The sequence below is a fragment of the Stegastes partitus genome, unplaced genomic scaffold (assembly GCF_000690725.1).
Source record: "Stegastes partitus isolate 25-593 unplaced genomic scaffold, Stegastes_partitus-1.0.2 Scaffold14, whole genome shotgun sequence".
Taxonomy (NCBI): Eukaryota; Metazoa; Chordata; class Actinopteri; family Pomacentridae; genus Stegastes; species Stegastes partitus.
The window spans coordinates 63,351-82,321 of record NW_007577745.1 but is presented as its reverse complement, the minus strand read 5'-3'; the positions used below and the strand labels follow the sequence as shown (position 1 = coordinate 82,321).

At 45.0% G+C, this 18,971-nt stretch overlaps 2 protein-coding genes across 4 annotated transcripts; both read left to right on the top strand.

Annotated features, from left to right (window-relative positions):
• The first annotated feature begins 2,645 nt into the window (after positions 1-2,645).
• epha2a (eph receptor A2 a) lies at positions 2,646-15,257 on the top strand. 2 transcript variants are annotated; one of them, XM_008289033.1, is made up of 17 exons: positions 2,646-2,809; positions 3,592-3,659; positions 5,089-5,725; positions 9,392-9,547; positions 9,636-9,968; positions 10,356-10,483; positions 10,598-10,775; positions 10,872-10,974; positions 11,190-11,242; positions 11,333-11,458; positions 11,543-11,728; positions 11,840-11,901; positions 12,164-12,373; positions 12,566-12,715; positions 12,945-13,138; positions 13,640-13,795; positions 14,417-15,257. In XM_008289033.1, exons 1-17 carry the CDS (start codon positions 2,734-2,736, stop codon positions 14,523-14,525), a joined length of 2,925 nt encoding a protein of 974 aa, XP_008287255.1. In that variant the 5' UTR covers positions 2,646-2,733; the 3' UTR covers positions 14,526-15,257. The 2 variants fall into 2 exon arrangements, with proteins under 2 accessions (XP_008287255.1, XP_008287247.1); XM_008289025.1 differs by having other exon boundaries at positions 11,543-11,901.
• A 2,120-nt stretch (positions 15,258-17,377) lies between these two features.
• On the top strand, positions 17,378-18,519 carry LOC103362636 (heat shock protein beta-7-like). Of its 2 annotated transcripts, XM_008289053.1 has the most exons (4): positions 17,378-17,460; positions 17,583-17,716; positions 18,042-18,190; positions 18,269-18,519. In XM_008289053.1, the coding sequence occupies exons 1-3, from the start codon at positions 17,397-17,399 to the stop codon at positions 18,174-18,176; spliced, it is 333 nt and encodes a 110-aa protein (XP_008287275.1). In that variant the 5' UTR covers positions 17,378-17,396; the 3' UTR covers positions 18,177-18,190; positions 18,269-18,519. The 2 variants fall into 2 exon arrangements, with proteins under 2 accessions (XP_008287275.1, XP_008287266.1); XM_008289044.1 differs by lacking the exon at positions 18,269-18,519 and having other exon boundaries at positions 18,042-18,234.
• The last annotated feature ends 452 nt before the right edge of the window (positions 18,520-18,971 follow it).

Genomic DNA, 18,971 nt, shown 5'->3' with positions numbered 1-18,971 from the left:
ATAAAAGCACCGCTACGAGTGAAATATGTGTGGAAGCTGACGAATAAAGGTTGGGGAGATAATTCACATTTTTCTGCACTGTGAGAGAAAAGTGTTACCTAAATACTATAAATGAAGATTTAAGATACACACATTCAAAGGAACTTTCATAAGAAGTCCAAAAAGTTCATCTTTAGAGTAGAATGCATTTTATTGTCATCATACACAAAGTACAACGAAGTTCAAAGACAACTCCAGTGGTGCCAAATACAAGAAAAAACAAAGACAAATAAGAATATAGAACTATATGTACAAAAGAAGCCAGTAGGAAGTATTGACAGTTAGGAATGAGCAGCCAAACGGTAGAATAAATATATCGCACTTTAATTGCAGTGCATAATTTAATAAAGGAGTCTTTTCGCTTCTCTCCCCAACGGGTGGAGCTGTCTTTATAGCCACTCATCAAGTTAAACTACAATTACATTCTGTAAGCAATTGAAGCGATTGTGATCTGAAGGTCACGGAGTCATAATTCAACCCACACTTAACTTGTTAATCTATTTCTTTCACCGGCATCTTTCACTCTGTCTGTTGTATGATTAATGTCCGTGTATGGTAACGCTGGACGGGACAATGTGCGACTCTTCAGTTGATTTTTTCGGGGGGCTCTTTGTGAGGCCGGTCGGCTGTGTTTGGCTCTCAGCCTGAGGGGCTCTTCGTACCAAGTACATGCCGCTTCACAGACGAGACTTGACTCTGGAATTCCTCCAGATAAGAGTTGCTAGGTGATGCCATTGTCACATCGTCTTTGTGGTCACATATTCATACCCAAATTGTAAGGTTCTTTATGAGGACTGTCTCATTAGTAGTCATATATTCATACCAGACCACCCCCCCACTTGACCCCTCCTTTACCAGTCGTGGGAAAGACAAGCCCTGGACGAGATGTTGAGGATTCAGGCAATTACTTGGAAGGCGGTCAAATGATTGTTCAACTTAAACACACTTCTGAACTGTCACCAGAGCCCACATGTATTTGCACTGTATCACTGACGCTTTGTTTCAAACATTTATTGCCACAGTTTAAAATTTCAGGACAGAGTAAACATCGTCGATGGTTCTGAAGCGTATGTTTACGTAGCAAGTGCAAGTGTACGGACAGACGGACCGGCTCGGTTGTTTACATCTACACCACAGCTTCAGATTACCATCACAAGTGCAAGACAGGACGCCAGAGATAAACTTTACAAAGACACAAAAATGAGAATGATTTATCTAAAAATACCTCAAAATTTAAAACTAAATTTCTGTTTAAAAATGCTTAAAACTGATTAAATAATGAACCTGAAGGCACAAGATGTAAAACAGGACAAGATAAGTGAATGTAAAGCATGTTCACAACTTAACAAAATAATCATCTTTTGAATACTGACCAAGTTTTAAAAGTCTTAAACTATTGCATTTGGTTGAAAAGTAATCGAATACATTTACTGAGGTGCTGCAGAAAGTGTGAGACTTAGGTGTATTTACATAATTTTCTTTTGTGACTTTACAACAATTCAAATGATAATAAACTTTTAAAGAACCAGTAGTAAAACAACATCATGTATATCGTGGAAGAATCATTCCTTATGGTGAATATTTGCTATGAAAGGATTCAAAAAATATAAAATCAGATCAAATATAGCTTAAAATACAAACTGCTGATGGAATAATAATAATAATGTCAACATATGCATGGTGAAACAACAGATTATAGATTTAAAAAGCGACTTTTAAATAAGGAAATTCCTTCGTGTATATATTAAAGTGCAGATATCAAAACGCTGCGTTGGGATTATGAGCTGTAAAAGTGCTCTCAGATAAATAATAGTTGGTCGATGGCTCTTCAGAAAGCTCTCTGGTTCTTTAAAACCTCTTTATTTAGGGTTCTTCACATTCTTTATGTGATCCTTTACAAGTTCTCAGTTTTTATTGGAGTTATACGGTTTGGTGGCAAGTAAGAGCTGCAACTAACAGTTATTTCATTATTATTATTTCATCCAAAACGTGACGTTATTTGAATAGAAAAGAACAGAATTTATTCAATGCACAGTGAACAACAAAATAAAGCAGGATTCTGTCAATACAGCCAATCAGACAACAACAGTTAGAAATGTGCAAATATAAAATATGAAGATATAATAAAAATACCATGAAAACAGTGATATAGCTTCTTTGGTGTAAAAAAAACCAAACAAAAAACAACGCTTTAAAAACGTTATGTATAACTGATGCTGCACTTCTGGATATTGCACATTGCTTGACATTTTACAAAAACTAATAATGGCTTATATTAGTGCAAAAAGTACATATAAGGTGCAGTTTTATGTAAACATGTGTACAGGTTCTGTATATAAATAGAAGATGGAAGCTACACATAGTAGAATAAATATAAATCATGTGAAGCCATTTCTAATGTTATATTTATTACCTGATTAAACAGAACTTTTATCACTCAGTACACTGACGGGACTGTAAATGAAGGCATCTTTCTCAATGAAACAGGTGCCTGGCCCCGCCCCCCCGCCGCCCATATTAGGAAGCTTTCCGCATTCCAAAGGGCGCGAGGCGGAGCGATGACGCCACCTGTTTCTGAATGGGCTGCGGGCTCGTGCGCACAGAGCCGGCGGACCGGAGAACCGGAGGGACGCGGAGACGGAGGAGAGACTTCGAGATACGCGGACACGACTTTTTTAGAAGTTGTGTGGAAACATGGAGCTGCGTGGGGTCTTCCTGGTCCTGTTTCTAGTCGCCAGCCGAGTGTGTGTCAGCCTCCAGTCCAAAGAACGTGAGTACTTTTAGCTTTGTCCTTTTTTTTTTTTACAATACCGAGATAAAGTGTCGCTCAGCTGGAACCTGCCGCACCTTATGAGTCACTGGGCTGGAATTTCATAACTCTCATTTGACTACTGTGCTATTGTCGAGTTTAGATCCTTTATTTGTCCATAAAACTGATTTCTGCTTTTATTTCTGTTTTTTGTAGTCACTTCTTTAAATCCTATCCAGCGCGGTGTGCTCTGAGTAAATCTCCTTCCTGTTAATATATCTCCTAATAATTAAAAATGACTTTAAACAAGAAAAAAAAGTCGTTTTATATCAATACCAGGCTTTGTTGAATCAGTTTTCCTGCTGGATCTGCTCAGCTTCAGGACTACAGGACACCTGTTTGATGCATGTCAGGACTTTTTTAGTTTCACTTGCGACACAGATTCATGTATTTTCCTCGTCATGCCAATTTAGCAGCCCACGCCTTTCTCAGACATTATTAGTTCTGTATCCTGGACCTGGAGGACACGGTCAATGAAGTCCTGAATCACAGCGACATGCTCGATTAAAGCGTCAAAGCGTGGCATGTGCCCCCCATAAAGCCTCTGGCCCCGAGGATCAAGCCAGAGGATCCAGCTGTACAGTCAAATCAAAGCTCATTTAACAGCCCAATAACTGATATACTACCCCACAGCCTGCTGTGTTTCCCAGGGGAGGATAAAGTCTGTAAAATTGGGGCTTTTTATAGTGTCTTTCCTTCACAGTTGAATCTTTATTATTTTCTCTGAACACGTTTTCCTGCAGAAGTATTGCTGGATATGAGGGCTTCAGGATCAGAGCTGGGCTGGCTGACGTTGCCATACGAGAACGGGGTGAGTATTTATACCTCAACAGGCATTTTTAAGACTTCATGTTCACTTCCCAAAACTGTATTCCTCCGAAGAGCAGCAGCGAGTAGATAAGCGAGCATTTTTTTGTTGCAAGAATTTGCTGGGTGACAATAACGGAGGCCTCTTCCTGCTCGTTCACTCCACCAAAAAAGCTCTCTGGGAGAGATGGAATGAGTGGCAGCTCGATGAGGTTTGGCAGAGCTCCGCTAGCCTTGTGTTAATGCTACCCTTTCATAAAGAACTTATGAATGCCATTAAAATGTCAAGGTTCAACCTACATTTAAATTTACAGTACCAAAGTGCATTTTTCACATTCACAGTAGGCGGTTTTCACTCCCCGCACTAAACCATGAAACAACCCTTTTAGGATGTCTCTCTTTATTTGCCCTCGTGATGCCTCTCCGAGTTTAGAGATCCCTGTAATAAGATAATGCACAATGGGAGGACGCGAGGGTAAAGAGAAAAAAGAAAGTCTGGTCCATATGTGCAGAACCATCCGTGCCGTCCCTATCTATAGTTCAGTGGCTTTCCGGCTAAAAAAAGCAACAGGACACGGTTCAAGTGTGTGTGGGCTTCGTTTCTGGTGTGACTGTTCTCAAAGATCTGAGGCTTGTCGTGGGATCAGATAGGATTTCCTTTTGTCTATCTCGACGTGCTTGTGCAACTTCTTGTGTATTTCAGATTGTACAAGGGTTAATTTAATGATAATTTCCATTGTTATTAAATTGAGCTGACGATTGTGGGTTAGAAGTTATTAAATAAAAGTTTAAAGGCTCAGACGGTCATAAAGTCCACTTTTATTCTAATGGTACAAAAGAAACTTTAAAAAAAAAAAGGAAAAAGTTTGATGCTTCTCTTTTCCAACAGCAGTTTAACCGACGATTTATTCCTTGAAACCCACCTGAAGCGCTACCACATGAGGTGTTAAATTTTAATGCTAAATTGAGGCTTTTAATCTTTTTACTCGTCATTGCTTCCCTCTCTTAAAAAGTCTTAATTGCTGCCAATTTCGCTGCCATGCCTGTAGCAGCGCTGCGCTTATAAAGCCCATTTAACCGCCATAAATGTTAGTTGGCGTCCTCCAGTAGTATTTGCTGGATTTATGTGTCACACACATGCACCCTTGTGTGTCGGTGGAAAACCACACACGTCGTGAGCGCAGCACATGTCCAGGCCAATGATCTTAATGTGTGGAAAAAAAAAAGCTTGCTTCTACGCTTTATGAGCTTCTCAGTGAGCATGAAAGAAGAGGTGTCTCATCAATAAAACCGGTTCTTGGCAAGAACAAAGTGTCTGAACCCCGTACTTATTCCCTGGAAAAAATGCCTTTTCTCCTTTCATTATTGTTGCCTGGTAACAGTGACTTTTGCCCCTGAAGCTGATCCCTCTCTATCTTTTTGGTGCTCTACAGTGGGAGATAGTCCAGACGGTGGTGAACGGCTCCCTTTACTACACCTACAGCGTTTGCAGCATCGACTCTACTGAGCAGGACAACTGGTTGCGGACGACGTTCATCCAGCGGCGCCCGGGGGCGACGCGGGTCTCCGTGGAACTCCTTTTTGTTGTGCGGGACTGCAACACTTTCGACGGCGCCTCCGTTGCCTGCAAAGAAACCTTCAACCTTTTCATCTCGGAGGCCGACGCCGACGTGGGAACCAACTTCCGCAAAGGACAGTTCCGGAAAGTGGCCACCATCGCTCCCGACGAGGTGACCCGGGGCCGCGTGCTGAAGGTCAACACGGAGACCAGGACGGTGGGGCCTCTGTCCAGAAAGGGCTTCTACCTGGCTTTCCAGGACATGGGGGCTTGTGTGGCGCTGCTGTCCGCCAGAGTGTACTACAAGACGTGCCCGTCCACGGTGCAGAGCCTGGCGGCCTTCCCGGAGACGGTGGCAGATGCCCTCCGGGAGGTGGAGGGAGCCTGCGTGGAGAACGCCGTCAGTCAGGCCACCCCACGCATCTACTGCACAGCTGAGGGTGAATGGGTGGTTCCCGTGGGTCAGTGCCAGTGTCTCGCAGGCTACGAAACCACCGGGGACTCCTGCCAAGGTAAGCACTGCCAGAAATGTGCCACGCACTCAACTGAGACGTATTTGTGTTGCTCTGGGAGTTGTAGCCGACGAAACACCTCCAACCACTAACTTGTCGTGGTGGGAGGAATGAGTGCGCAGGAATGTTAATTGTGTCTGGTTTGTTTGGAAATCTGCTGCAAAAACACTCCGAATCTGTGTGTAGGTGAGCTACGGCAGGATTAGGCAATGGAAAGCACAGCAGACACATGTCTAAGTCTATTTGTTTTGCTAAGATTTTAGGGTGGATTTCTCCATATCAAACAGAGAGAGATCTGTGAGGAAACTCCAGCAGCCTCCCCACTGATGCCTCCTCATCTCCTTACCTTTTGGCCAATAGCGCATTCTTTCCACTGCCTTTCTCTCAGGTTTCAGGAATGGGGCTCAGCTGTTTTTATGGATGGCTCTATGGCTCTAGGTGATAATGTACAGTGCAAGAAGTGGCGTCCCAGTTCTGTGACTGGACTTTGAATTTTGTTGTGTTTACGCTGTAAAAATGACAAAAGGATGTTGAATGTGGTGTTGATGGAGAGTGTTGTCCCACAATTCAGAGCGCAGAGGAAACTCAAAAACAAGTTGGTTGTTTTCTCTTTTGAACTGATTTGGCAACTTGATGAATTTGTTGTTAATTTTCAACTTAGTGATCAGGACGATTATGGAAAGGTTGTTTTTAAACTTGAATAAAAAGGAGCAGAGCCACGTATCATTTTGAAACTAAGGGCAACCAACACGAAGGTAAAGTATGCAAACAGTTTGAGGAATGTGGTGCCCTGGAGAGAGACCTGTGTGTCTATGAAAAAAAACACACAGCTGTGGTGTTGGTACTGTAAGCACTCCTACTGTTTGTGTGGAAGCTGGCCTGTCTTTTGGCATTCTGGGGTGTGGTGTGTTGAACTGTCTGGAGGAAACGTGGGAGGAGAGACGGCACGGAGAGAGGAAGGAGGGAGGAAGGGCACAGTACGCTGCGGGGATTTCTGAAAGGAATTCTTACATCCTCGCGTCACCTACAGCACTGATTGACTAAAGGAAGGGCCGTGTGAATGTGTCAGAATGAGTACCTGAGTGGCGTGTCTTCTCCTCGCAAGTATTTGTTTTGGGCCGGGTTGCTAAGGCGACGGGAACCGCAGATTACAGGGATGAGGTGGACACGCCTATCGGAGGTTAGACTGAGTCAGGCTGCGGTTTATGACTCCTGATGGTCCGAGTCACCTTGACTGGCAGAGTCAGTTCCTGTAAATCAGTCATAGTAAGAGTTAAGCCGCTACTTGTGTAGTAAATCTTCTGATAATTGAACTTTTGACAGATGACCCATTTAATTACTCCCTGCTTCCGAAAGTGCGACAAGGCCACCGGTTCTGTTTTACTTGTTTCGGTCTTTTGTAACTGAAGATCTTTTGAAATGAGATATTCAAAGATGTCCGCCGAGGCTTTCCAAAAGCGACACACTTCACACCGACGTTATACAGAACAAATAGAGACGGCACTAAAAAAAGTTTCGGCCCAACGTACAATTTAAAGATCAGTATCGCATTTCAAAGCTCGAATCCTGTGCAGAGGTTGGAGAAATGAAACCGAGTCGGAGAAGGAAGGCAAGTCAAGACAGAGGAATGTTTCCGTCTTTGAGGTTCCCGGTGACCCTGAGCCGAGCACCTGAAACGGAAGAAGACGGGAAAAATTTCTGGTGGGAAGAACTGTGTGGATTTTTCAGGAAACATGTTTTATTGCACAAATAAAACTTCTTCCAGCCAAAACTCTTAACGTGTGAAATCCACGACGTCGTTCCAAACGATAGCCAGAGAAAGTGATAGCCTCGTGGCCTGCATGTGGATTCCACCGAAGAGCCCAACTGTTGTGGGAAAAGGAAGTAAAGCGAGATGAGGAGGAATGCTGACTGACACAAATAAGCAGGTTGTCCTTGGTCGGAGTCGGAGGGTGGGGAGCGAGTCGACAGTTGGTGCACGAGGGAGGTTAGTTTCGTGGCTGCTTAGTTAGGTGTGGAGTGTAATTTAGTCAAGAGGATTAGTAGAGCAACAGGACAGCTGTTAGCCAATGACATGCCCCGCTTTGCCTCCCTTTGCTCTTTCATCCGGTTGTTAACACACGCAACGAGCTCCCTAATCCGTGTTCCCACTCGTTAGAACAATGGGCCGGCACAAAGAGCAGAAAACAGATTCAATTAACAGATGCACCGGTGCAGAACTTAAGTCCTATTCACAGGTGTCGTAGTCAAAGAGAGCGCGGGACAATTAGAACCTCCATCAACAAGTGAAAAGAAAACTCAGTGAAAGTTTGGGATCACAATTCAAACCGATGTTCTAGAAAAGATATCAACAAAACTGAAGCTAGAATCTCTGCGTGAACACTGAGATCCACGATTGCGACACACTGCATTAACGATGTTTGCATTCCTGCTCTGCACACATGCCGCCGACTGTATAATCAGTAATGCAACATATTTATGGCACCACTCTGTCCAGCCTCGGAGACAATGGATGAATAGGGCTGGAGTTTCTTTGGTACGTGACAGAGGTCCTGCTGCTCCAGCTCAAGATGAAATGGGCTGGCCCCCTTTTCTTATGCGAAAAACCTCAGCTACACCCCCTCTGCCGCCAAGTGACTCCCCAGAGAGAGCTTCTGTTGGTGCTCCAGACCTCTACCCCCATCCCCCACCCGTCTATCTATTCATCCTTATCCCTTCTCCTCGAACTCAACCTGCTCCTTCTCCTCCGCGGCTGAAGTACTCGGGGTGCAAAAGGTCCTTCTGCCTTGGTGGCGAAGTAACGCGACCACGTCTTCAATCCAGGGTTCACTCGACCTTTTCTCTCGGCCACCAGCGCAGGGGCCAGATGAAAGACGGCTCCCCGGGGAGACGGCAGAATGAAAGCAGGGAGAGGAGATCTTTCATAACGCCGTACTTTGAGTCCACACTTTTTCTGTTGTTTCACTCACAGGCAGCATTACCCCAGTTAGAAACTATGTGCATCTGTTTCCATAAAAACACGGAGAACACACTCCGTCTGCAGCTTTTCCGCTTTCCTGATGCTCTTGTCCGCTAACTATTCAACCTTGGATGCTGTAATTTGCGACTGGTGTCGGGGGTTAGCGGAAGGAAGGAAGAAAGGGAGGAAACTCGGCCTCAGACTGAGCTGCAGCTCTCGCCTTGTGATTTCTGTCCTGTCTGCATGTTCATTAACCTCCCGTGCCCTGGAAGGCTGTTTGTCCGTGCGCTGAAACGTCCAGCACAGCTCCCTGCCAGTGTCCAAAGGCCCGTTTCCTTTGGCGAAAACACAAATATTATCTGCCAGAGAACACGAGCTGAGAGTTCACAGGGGAGAGGCAGATCAGGTCACCTGGTGGATTTAAAGCTCCTCTGTCATCCGGTTGACACTGGCAGTGTGACCTGAGATTAGGCCTCCAGGCGAAAAAGGCGAGTGAAGGCAGATCGTCAGGGAAATCCCTGCTCATTCCTCTGAATACAAAGACTCTGTGATTATAGGTTGCTCACAACGAGTGCTTCCTGTAGGGTGGAAGGGGCTAGTGTTACACAGACCGCCTTATTGTTTGCATTTTGATCATTCATTCCTTCCTGTGTTTGTCTCTTTCATATGTCATGCTTAAGTACACCTTCTTTCTTTCTCTCACACAGCATGTAAACCAGGCTACTTCAAGCCATCGGTATCGAGCGAGTTATGTCACGTTTGTCCTGATAACACCAAGCCCTCGGCGGCCGGCGCCACCGAGTGTCTCTGCGAGGAGGGTTTCTTCCGCTCCCCCTCAGACCCTCCTACATCAGCCTGCTCCGGTAAGAATCCCCCTCACTGTCAACTGTTAGCTCATCGGAGGCAGTTTGGACAATCATTCTGACTGTCTTGTGTCATTTACTTCCACAGCGCCACCCAGCGCCCCTCAGGACCTGGTGTCCACCACCCTGTCAGCAGAGGGCCGGCTGCAGCTGTCCTGGAGCCCACCGCTGGTGACCGGCGGCCGTAGCGACCTCACCTACAGCGTGGTGTGCGAGCATTGCGACGAGGGCTTGTGCATTCCCTGCGGCGAGAAGATCCGTTTTGAAACCGGGCCTGCGGACCTGCAGGACACCTCGGTCATCGTCAACGACCTGGATTCTCACCTGAACTACACGTTCACCGTGGAGGCTCACAGCGGCGTGTCCGAGTTCAGCGCCGAGAGGGCCACCGCTACCATCACCACCGCTCTGGACTACACAGGTGAGTTTTAGCCTCATGTTTTCAGGTGTTGACTTTATGTCCTTATTGTTTGAGGTTGCACAGACGCTAATGTGTCACAATCCCTGCAGGTTGATGTGGAATTTGGGGTTTATATCTAAAAAAATAGGTGTGTTCAGTTTGTCTTTTAAGCTGTTACAGAGGACCAGTGGTCTCAAAGAGGACATTAGACAAAGAAACTGAGGTCATTTCTCATGTAACGCTGCAGCTATCAGCGAAAGAGCAACATACAGAAACTGACTCACTGCACAGAGAGGAATTCAGTCTGACCCGCTGAGTCCCGAAGGCTTTCATTTCCAAATGTCCTTTCCAAAGACTGTGATTAGTCACTAACCATTATTTTGCTTTCTGTCTCTCGCCGACTCTTAGATCCCCCCAAGGTGACGTTGATCCATCTGGATGATCGCGGCCCCACCAGTCTGTCTCTGTCCTGGACTCTGTCTCGCAGACCTCCTGCCCACATCAATCACCGCTACGAGCTCATGTACCGCAGAAAAGTAAGATGGAGAGCTCTGGGCGCCTGTGTATTTATTTTCGTTTAACAAGTCAAACAAAATGTAGGCAGTTCAAGCTTTTTCTAATCCGCCCACTTTTAATTTTTCACTTTGCAGGACGATGAAGGCGAGCGTGATGTCACCACCTACACGGTCCTCATCCTGGAGAAAAGCTCCGTCCACATTAACGACCTCACCCCAGACACCACTTACATGTTTCGGGTTCAGGCGCTGAGTCCGGAGGGCAGCCCCGGCAGCTACAGCGTGGAGCACGAGTTTCATACGTCGCCATTAGGTAAGAAAAAAAAACACTTAAAACCTGCAGAAGCTCAAATAAATGCTTCTCTGTGTCGCCTTCAGGGGCTGATATGTCTTTCTGTGATTTGTGCAGCTGAGTCTCAGGTCCAGAACAAGTCCACCATGGTGATGGGAGCTGTCGTGGGAGTGGCGGTTATGCTGCTTGTTGTGGTGGCCGTGCTGCTGCTGCGTAAACGGTTGGTAACGGCACGCTTCGCATCCACATTCAACATGTGTGTCATTCAGATAAATATTATCTGCAGGCCTGCCAGCTGTGTTATTATGTGCCACAGGCTGGAGTAAAGGAAGAATACTTTGAATACACCCTTCATGTTTTTCAGACCTGCAATTACTAATAAGTCAGCCTGTTATCTGCGTAGTCCGATAGTTATTAGTCTTGTTTTCCTTTCAGGAGACTGAACTCTCGTGGCAGGGGAGGACCTGAGGATCCCTACTTCTCACCAGGTTAGCAAACCTGCAGTCATAATTCTTTATTATTTAGTGATGTAATTGTTCTTATTTCGCCTTACATTCTGGTCATTATTTCCTCCTCAGATCAGCTAAAGCCGCTAAAGACGTACGTCGACCCACATATGTACGAGGACCCCAACATCGCCATTCACAAGTTCGTCACAGAAATCGACCCGGGCGCGATCAACAAGCAGAAAGTCATCGGTGTAGGTGAGTGTTTTCCGATCGCTTACCCTCCGTTTCGCGAAATCTCAGGGCGCAGTTTGTAATATTTCCTCCTGCTCTGCCAACCAGGAGAGTTCGGGGAAGTGTTTCGGGGCGTGATGAAGACTCCTCTGAAAGGCGAGGTGGCCGTAGCCATCAAGACCCTGAAGCCGGGATTCTCGGAGAAACAAAGACAGGACTTCTTGAGCGAGGCCAGCATCATGGGTCAGTTCTCCCATCCCAACATCATCCGCCTGGAGGGAGTCGTCACCAAATGTGAGTCAACGGCCTCAGACAGAAACTCAGCGGCCATTAAAAATGAACTCCAGTCAACTTCTGGTCTACTTTGCTTTCACTTAACATCGTCTTTTTTGTTTAAATTTCCAGTCAAGCCTGCCATGATTGTGACAGAATACATGGAGAACGGAGCTCTGGACACATACCTGAAGGTAGGTGCATGTGTTTCGATGGTCGGATGACGTTAGCTTAATTTTTATATCCTCGAAAAACTCTTGCTAAGAAAACCTCAGGCACCCTTTTGACATTTAAACTGAAATAAAATGGATTTCATTGTCGTGGATTACATTAGAGGATGATGTATTTGAAGGAGGGTGGCTCTTTAAAGTGTTTATGCTAAGCTAACACAGTTTGGCCCCTTTGTGCTGCTTTCAGGTTCATCACTGTAACTATACTATACTATATATCCTTTAGGATCGCGATGGAGAGATTCCTCCGTACCAGCTGGCGGGAATGCTGCGTGGAATAGCTGCAGGCATGAAATACCTCTCCGACATGAACTACGTACACCGGGACCTGGCAGCAAGGAACGTCCTGGTCAACAGCAACCTGGAGTGTAAAGTGTCCGACTTCGGCCTGTCGCGTATCCTGGAGAACGACGCTGAGGGCACCTACACAACCAGAGTAAGTGAAGCAGCCTAAAAGCACAGCGAGAGAGAGCAACGCTTGCTTTTTTTCGTCTTCTAACATCTGCTAGGTTATTAATTGTATGTCCAGTCTCCAGTGTCCAATCTAAGGTGTTGGTCTTTCAGCGCCTCGTGTTTCCACTCCCCTCCGTCCATTAAATATGATTTGTTAATGGTTCTTTTCTGTCAGGGAGGCAAAATCCCCATCCGCTGGACGGCCCCAGAGGCTATCGAATACAGGAAGTTCACCTCAGCCAGCGACGTGTGGAGCTTCGGCATCGTCATGTGGGAAGTCATGGCATTCGGAGAACGACCCTACTGGGACATGAGCAACCATGAGGTATGTTTCGTCCTCCGCAGCACTTGTGGTTGAGATGAGGGATTGTTTAGTTAATGTATATTTGCACAGAGAGTTTCTTCAGGGGTGTGGTGTTGTTTCCCACCGTCCACTTCAAATTAACTGTTAATATCAACACGCGAGTACAGCGGTTTGTTGGACGGCTGCCTGTTCAAACCATAAAAGCTCCCTGAACGTAGGCCCTGCCTTCACGCCGTCTTCTCTTCCTCAGGTCATGAAGGCTATCAACGAGGCCTTCCGGCTTCCTGCCCCGATGGACTGCCCGTCCGCCATCTACCAGCTCATGCTCCAGTGTTGGCAGCACGACCGCTCCAAACGACCTCGCTTCACAGACATCGTCAACATTTTGGACAAACTCCTGCGATGCCCAGAGTCTTTGAAAACCATCGCTGACTTTGACCCACGGTACGAACTCTAGACACAGTAATCTTTATGAAACAACAATCATTTATACAATAATCAGCTCTCACCATCTTTATCAGTCCAATCAACAAAAAGATACTCGTTTATTAGGTTTTAAAGGCATAATCAGCAAAATATATTGGCTAACATGTTTTATGTTATCTGTATCAACTGTAAAAAAACCAAACAAACAGGAAGTTAGGTGTGTAGGAGTATTTCTTGGCTAGGAGCACTGACTTCCTGCCAATACGTAGTTTTGCATGTTCATAAAACAGCTAATGATTGTCTATACACTGTGCAAGAGACTAAACCCTTCAGATGCACTGTAAATTCATTTTTTAAATTTCCTAACTTTACCTTTATAAACCTTGTGTGCTAAAAAGTTGGCATGAGTAATTAGCAGCTACCCAAACTGAAATAAGTTCACATTAAACACTCCCATTTAAACATAACCACATGCAGCTGTAACTGATGAGTAACCCAAACCCCCGCTGCTCCCCACAGCGTGTCCATCCGACTGCCCAGCACCAGCGGCTGTGACGGCACCATGTTCAGGTCGGTGCCCGAGTGGCTGGACTCCATCAAGATGGGCCAGTACAACGAGAGCTTCGCTCGCGCCGGGGTAACGACCATGGAGCAGGTGCTCGCTTTGAGGCATGAGTAAGTGCACACATGGCACAAGTGCAGCTCTGCAATGCTGCACTGATTTATCTGGCGCTAAGCCACGCTTTCTGGTCGCACAGGGAAAGTATTGAGCTCCCAGCCTGAACATTTGTTATCCAGTTTGTGAATGCAGGAATACCCCACTCCGCCTCTGCCCCTGTCATTCCTCTCATTCTCAACTTCAGCAGCCGTGGTTCCCAACCTCATACCCCACTGCCATGTCGGCGTGGCCCTTCGCTGGCGCCATCTGTGTGCTGAAATTCCATTAATGATAGAAAACAATAATGTTTTCAGTCTATTGAACGGGCAGTTTTTAGATCGATCATGAGATTGATCAACCATTTCTCCTCATAGCAATCTATTTAAGCCAGTGTCTATTATTAGACAGCTATTTCAACCATTTGTCTGTTACATTTAGCTATTTTAATCATTTATTCACAACTTTCAGCCGACTCCTTGAACTATTCAGACCATCAGTTCCAACTGTTTGTGCCTTCCTCTCCTCAGCGTGTGGATTTGTGATATAAAACAACATTAGCCACTAGCTGGGAACCCCTGCTCTAGCAGTCCGTGTTGGGTGTAGCATACTGAAATGGTGTCGTTTATCTTTTTCTTCAGGGACATCAGGAACATCGGAGTGCGGCTGCCCGGTCACATGAAGAGGATAGTGTACAGCATCCTGGGCCTGAAAGACGAGACCAGCTCCCTCAGCGTGTTTGCAGTGTGATCTAAGCATTCCAGCAAATCAAAGTGCACTGACCGACCATGCCATTTCACTCACGGACGACAAGGACTGACGTGGGGCGTGAAACTGAGCCACACTGCCGGGTTTTTATTTTTCCCCTTGGCCCAGTGTGGCACGACTGAAGAGGACCCTTCAAGTCACTCAGAAAGGACTGAAAACATTTATGTACTTTATAACAGAGGAGAAATAATTTATCTTTATATAAAAAAAAGGGTTTAATATGTTGAACATATACAAGTGATGTAGAGAATAAAATGTGAGCGTGCTTGGCCTTGTATTTACTGTATGACTGAAATGTTCGAGGCTCTTTGTGATTAAGGGCGACTTCTTCTTCCAAGCACTCACTTTTTAAAAAAAAAAAAAAAGAACAAATCCTGCCAGAGCTTCTGGTTCCTTAAATCTGTTTTGATCGATGAGACTTTCTGTAAAATTTTGGAATCGTTATTCCACTCAGGGCGAAGAATCACACATTCTTATGTTTTGTAGTCAGTCTCTGGATCGCATCGTGCATTTTCTTCACCTGTTTGTTTACATCATGTCTTACAACTGTCCTTTTCTTTTTTTTATTTAATATTTATTTTTTATTTTATATTTATGTCATTTGTTACATGAGAAAAAAAAGAAACCTGGCGCATGTTTGCCAGGCGCTGTATTTTTGTGTTTAAATAAAATGCCTTGTGACCGCATCGCTCTCGTGCACTCGGCGACAGTCGACATGTGTTTGTTTTTAGAGTCGTGCTTTTAGAGTCACGCCAAAGCCGGCGGCGGCAATAAATGGGTCCGTCTGCTTTGGTCCAGGCTGAAATATCTCGACAACCAGCTGGACGGATTGCTTTGAACATTAATACAGACACTCGTGGCAATAAATCCTGGCAGTTTTGGTGATCCTTCACTTTACTTTTAGCACCACGGGTAGTTTGACATTTGTGGTTCCGAGTAACACGTCTCTTGATTGTCGTCTGACTTTTTCACCGACGGCCGTGAACTCGGCTCTGCTCTTTGATTATTAGCAAATATTAACATGTCATGAAAACACGAACGGCATTTAAAGACCCCCTCAGGTGAAAATCAAGTGTTTTACATTGTTGGCGTGTCCATGTGGTGTTTCTGTAATCCCCAGAGACACATTATGAGCAAAGTAAGCAGTCGACACTAATCCTGAGCATTTGCACCTTTAAGTGTACAAAAGATGGCATCAAAAGATTGAGACCTCTGGGGTTTTATACTTAATGAACGTTAGTAACCCATCCTGTCGGCTTGCAGGGTGCGGCTTTGCATATTCTTCAGAAGTGGTTTTCACTTTGCATGACTCAATTACTCTGATATTACGAGTTGTCTTTGTGTGGTGTAGTAATAGTTGTTTGGTGTCTGAGCAGAGTTGTAGGTGAGCTGCAGGGAGTGGGTGGATGGAGACAGAAACAGGAACTTCAAAGACCTGCACAGTTTAGAGGAAGGAATAGTGTTGAGATACATCTATGACATTGTAAAGCAGAAAAAGATTATTTCAAATCAAATCCAGTTTATTGTCATGTTGCTGTACATCCACAGCAGTACAAGCAAGAGGAGAGAGCGTTTCTTCAGGATCCAAGAACTTAAAGTAATTTAAGCAAACAAGGCTTTGCATGTCTGGATCAGCAGTTCAGCGTTCTGACAGCTGGAGGAATGAAGCTTCTGGAGGTTCTTCCTTTAACGCTCCAGAAACCTGATGGCAGGAGTTCAAACAGTTTATGGAGAGGGTGTGTGGAGTCCCTGAAGATGTTCAGGTTCCTGCTCCTGCAGCGGCTCTGGAGTTCTTGGACAGAGGTGAGGGAAACTCTGATGACCGTCTTAGCTCCTCTCACTATCCTCTGCAGGGCTTTCTGTCTGACAGACTGCAGCTGGAGCACCATGTTGCTCTCCACCACACCTCTGTAGAAAGTCCTGAGAATGCTGGCAGGGAGAGAGGCTTGTTTCAGAACTGTTGGCATTCATATTTTCATTGGAAATTGGAAAAAAACACACATTTAAATATGTAATCTTGATGCACACAGATGAGTTTTTAGAGGCTTGAGTGACCAGAGAGGAACTTACTTTACAAATAACAGGCAATACATTGAAAAAACTTTATACACAATGTTCAGAATTAACAAAAGTGTCACTGCTCTCCTTTAGCATCTTTGCTCCTCCAGCGCTGGACATGATACAGAATGACATGACATTATTTCTGCCATAAGGAAGCAGCTGGCAGTGCAGTCACCAGTGCAGCCTCACAGGGCTTGTTTGGCGATGGCCGTCATCCGGTTGGAGTTGATGAGCCTCTGTGACTTTTCCAAGGTGGAGCAGAATGTCACACCTACACACTACTGCGCTCCATCACACCACTGCCACTCCGCCAAGTTAAACTTCCCCTCCTCTGCATGGCCGGGCATTTATGGCTCCCGTGTTATTTTTGTCACGAATCCTCCACGAGCATCCAGGCAAAGGCCAACAGGTTTTTATTTTTGACTTAAATTTTAAATCGACAGCCTACACAACGTGACGTCTGGTTATTATGTTCCATCTTAGTTTCTCACAAACACAAAGACTGAAATGCTTCCAGTCAGGGTGCGGCCAACAATGTCAGCCCCCTTGACAGCAGTTCATTATCAGCTCTGACACATTAAATATCTACAATCCGTGTCACGTTCCAGTTGAGCTGAATCATTCAGGGTCCAAACCACATCCACACCCAGTGGCACACAGTGGCCTATAAAAGACTCAGATATGGTGACAGCTTTAAGACAGTCAAAGGAGAATTTACTGGATTAGAAGGACCTCTGTTGGATTGTGCTGCAGCAGAAACAATCAGCAACACAAACCAGTTCTTCAGCCTGTATGGAGGAAGGTCGAAGTCAGTTCTCTGAAGATGCAGGGTCACTAAGAGATCACAAATTCACAGGTCAGCTGAGCAGAGACTGACGTAGATGTGCTGATTCTACTTCTCCCTGCAGATAAACCTACTAGGAAGTGTTTAGAAACCTGTGATTCATGAAGCTTTACAATCTGTAAATGATGTTTCAGGTCATTCATGGCCTACGGGGAAGATCCAAGTGTTGGGAGACGTCTTCCAGTTTACCGTTGATGTGAGTGAATTTTCTCCAGAGGATGTTATCGTCACGTCCTCCAACAACCTGATAGAGGTCCGTGCAGAAAAGGTGAGCCATCTATCATCATCAGTTTGGTCGCAGTGACAGAAACGAAATGAAAAAATGAAAGTTGGAAAGCAGGTGGGGTCTTATGGATTAAAGAAATCATTTTATTGTGAGACAAAGGAGACCTAAAGTTAAAAAATAAGCAAAAAACAGAACTGGAGCATAAAGAACTTTGGGAATTTAAAGATTTTATAAACATCTCATACTTCAGAGGTCTTGAATTCTGACATTTGCTTTAGATTTGCTACCCTCACTGCTTTCAGTGTTGAGAAAGAATTTATTTCTGCCTTCTTTATTTCTTGTTATTTTTGTTTTTTTTTCCATCCAGCTGGGGAAGGATGGCATGGTCACCAACACATTTTCCCACCGGTGCAAACTGCCATCAGACGTGGATCCCACATCAGTGGGCATGTCGTTGGAGAGCAGCGGCGTCCTGACCGTCAGAGCTCACCGGGTGTTTTAGAGCCTAACATGTCTGTATGTGACATTTACATTAAAACATGTCCAACATCTGTTCATGTCAAGCGTCTTCATGGCTTTGTTGTATTTCTCCAGGTGTCACATAAGGTCTTGAACCCTTGAAACGATGGCGTTTAGCGACCTCTTGCGGTGCACGATAGAATGCAACATTCAAGGACTGTGGGAAACATGAGCAGTGCCGGTCCAATACTCCAAAAAAACTGTGTAATCATCTGTAGCAGGCCACTGCTGTTACTGTGATTTGTCATTTCAGGACAAACAGCAACAAACAGGAAAAACACAAGCTTGTAAATATTTGTTTTATTAAAGGCCACTTTTTAACCTCAGTGCTTCCATCAGTGTGTCACTGTGTGTGAATGACTGAACATTTTAGGGGCAGACTATCTAAAATTCCCATCACTGTCATATTTAGTAGCTCTGGTCGATTGATAGCTCAGTTGTTGCTTCAGAAATGCTTTGGAAAATGTATTTTCTCCTTCAGGTCCAGTTAAAACCAGTAACCATCTTTAGCTGGGCCATGGTTTTTTTTTTTTTGATGTTGTTGTTTTTATTCTTTATTTTTTTTCAGCAGGGCGTAAAACACTTCACCTCTAAATTGAACAGCGTTGCTCTGATAACTGCAGCGATCCGCCACCACAATTAAAGACTGTAATAACAATAGAATAGAATAGAATAGAATAGAATAGAATAGAATAGAATGCCTTTATTGTCACTATACACATGTACAATGAGATTAAGAGCAGCTCCTTCAGTGCCATATAGAATAAAGTACAAAAAA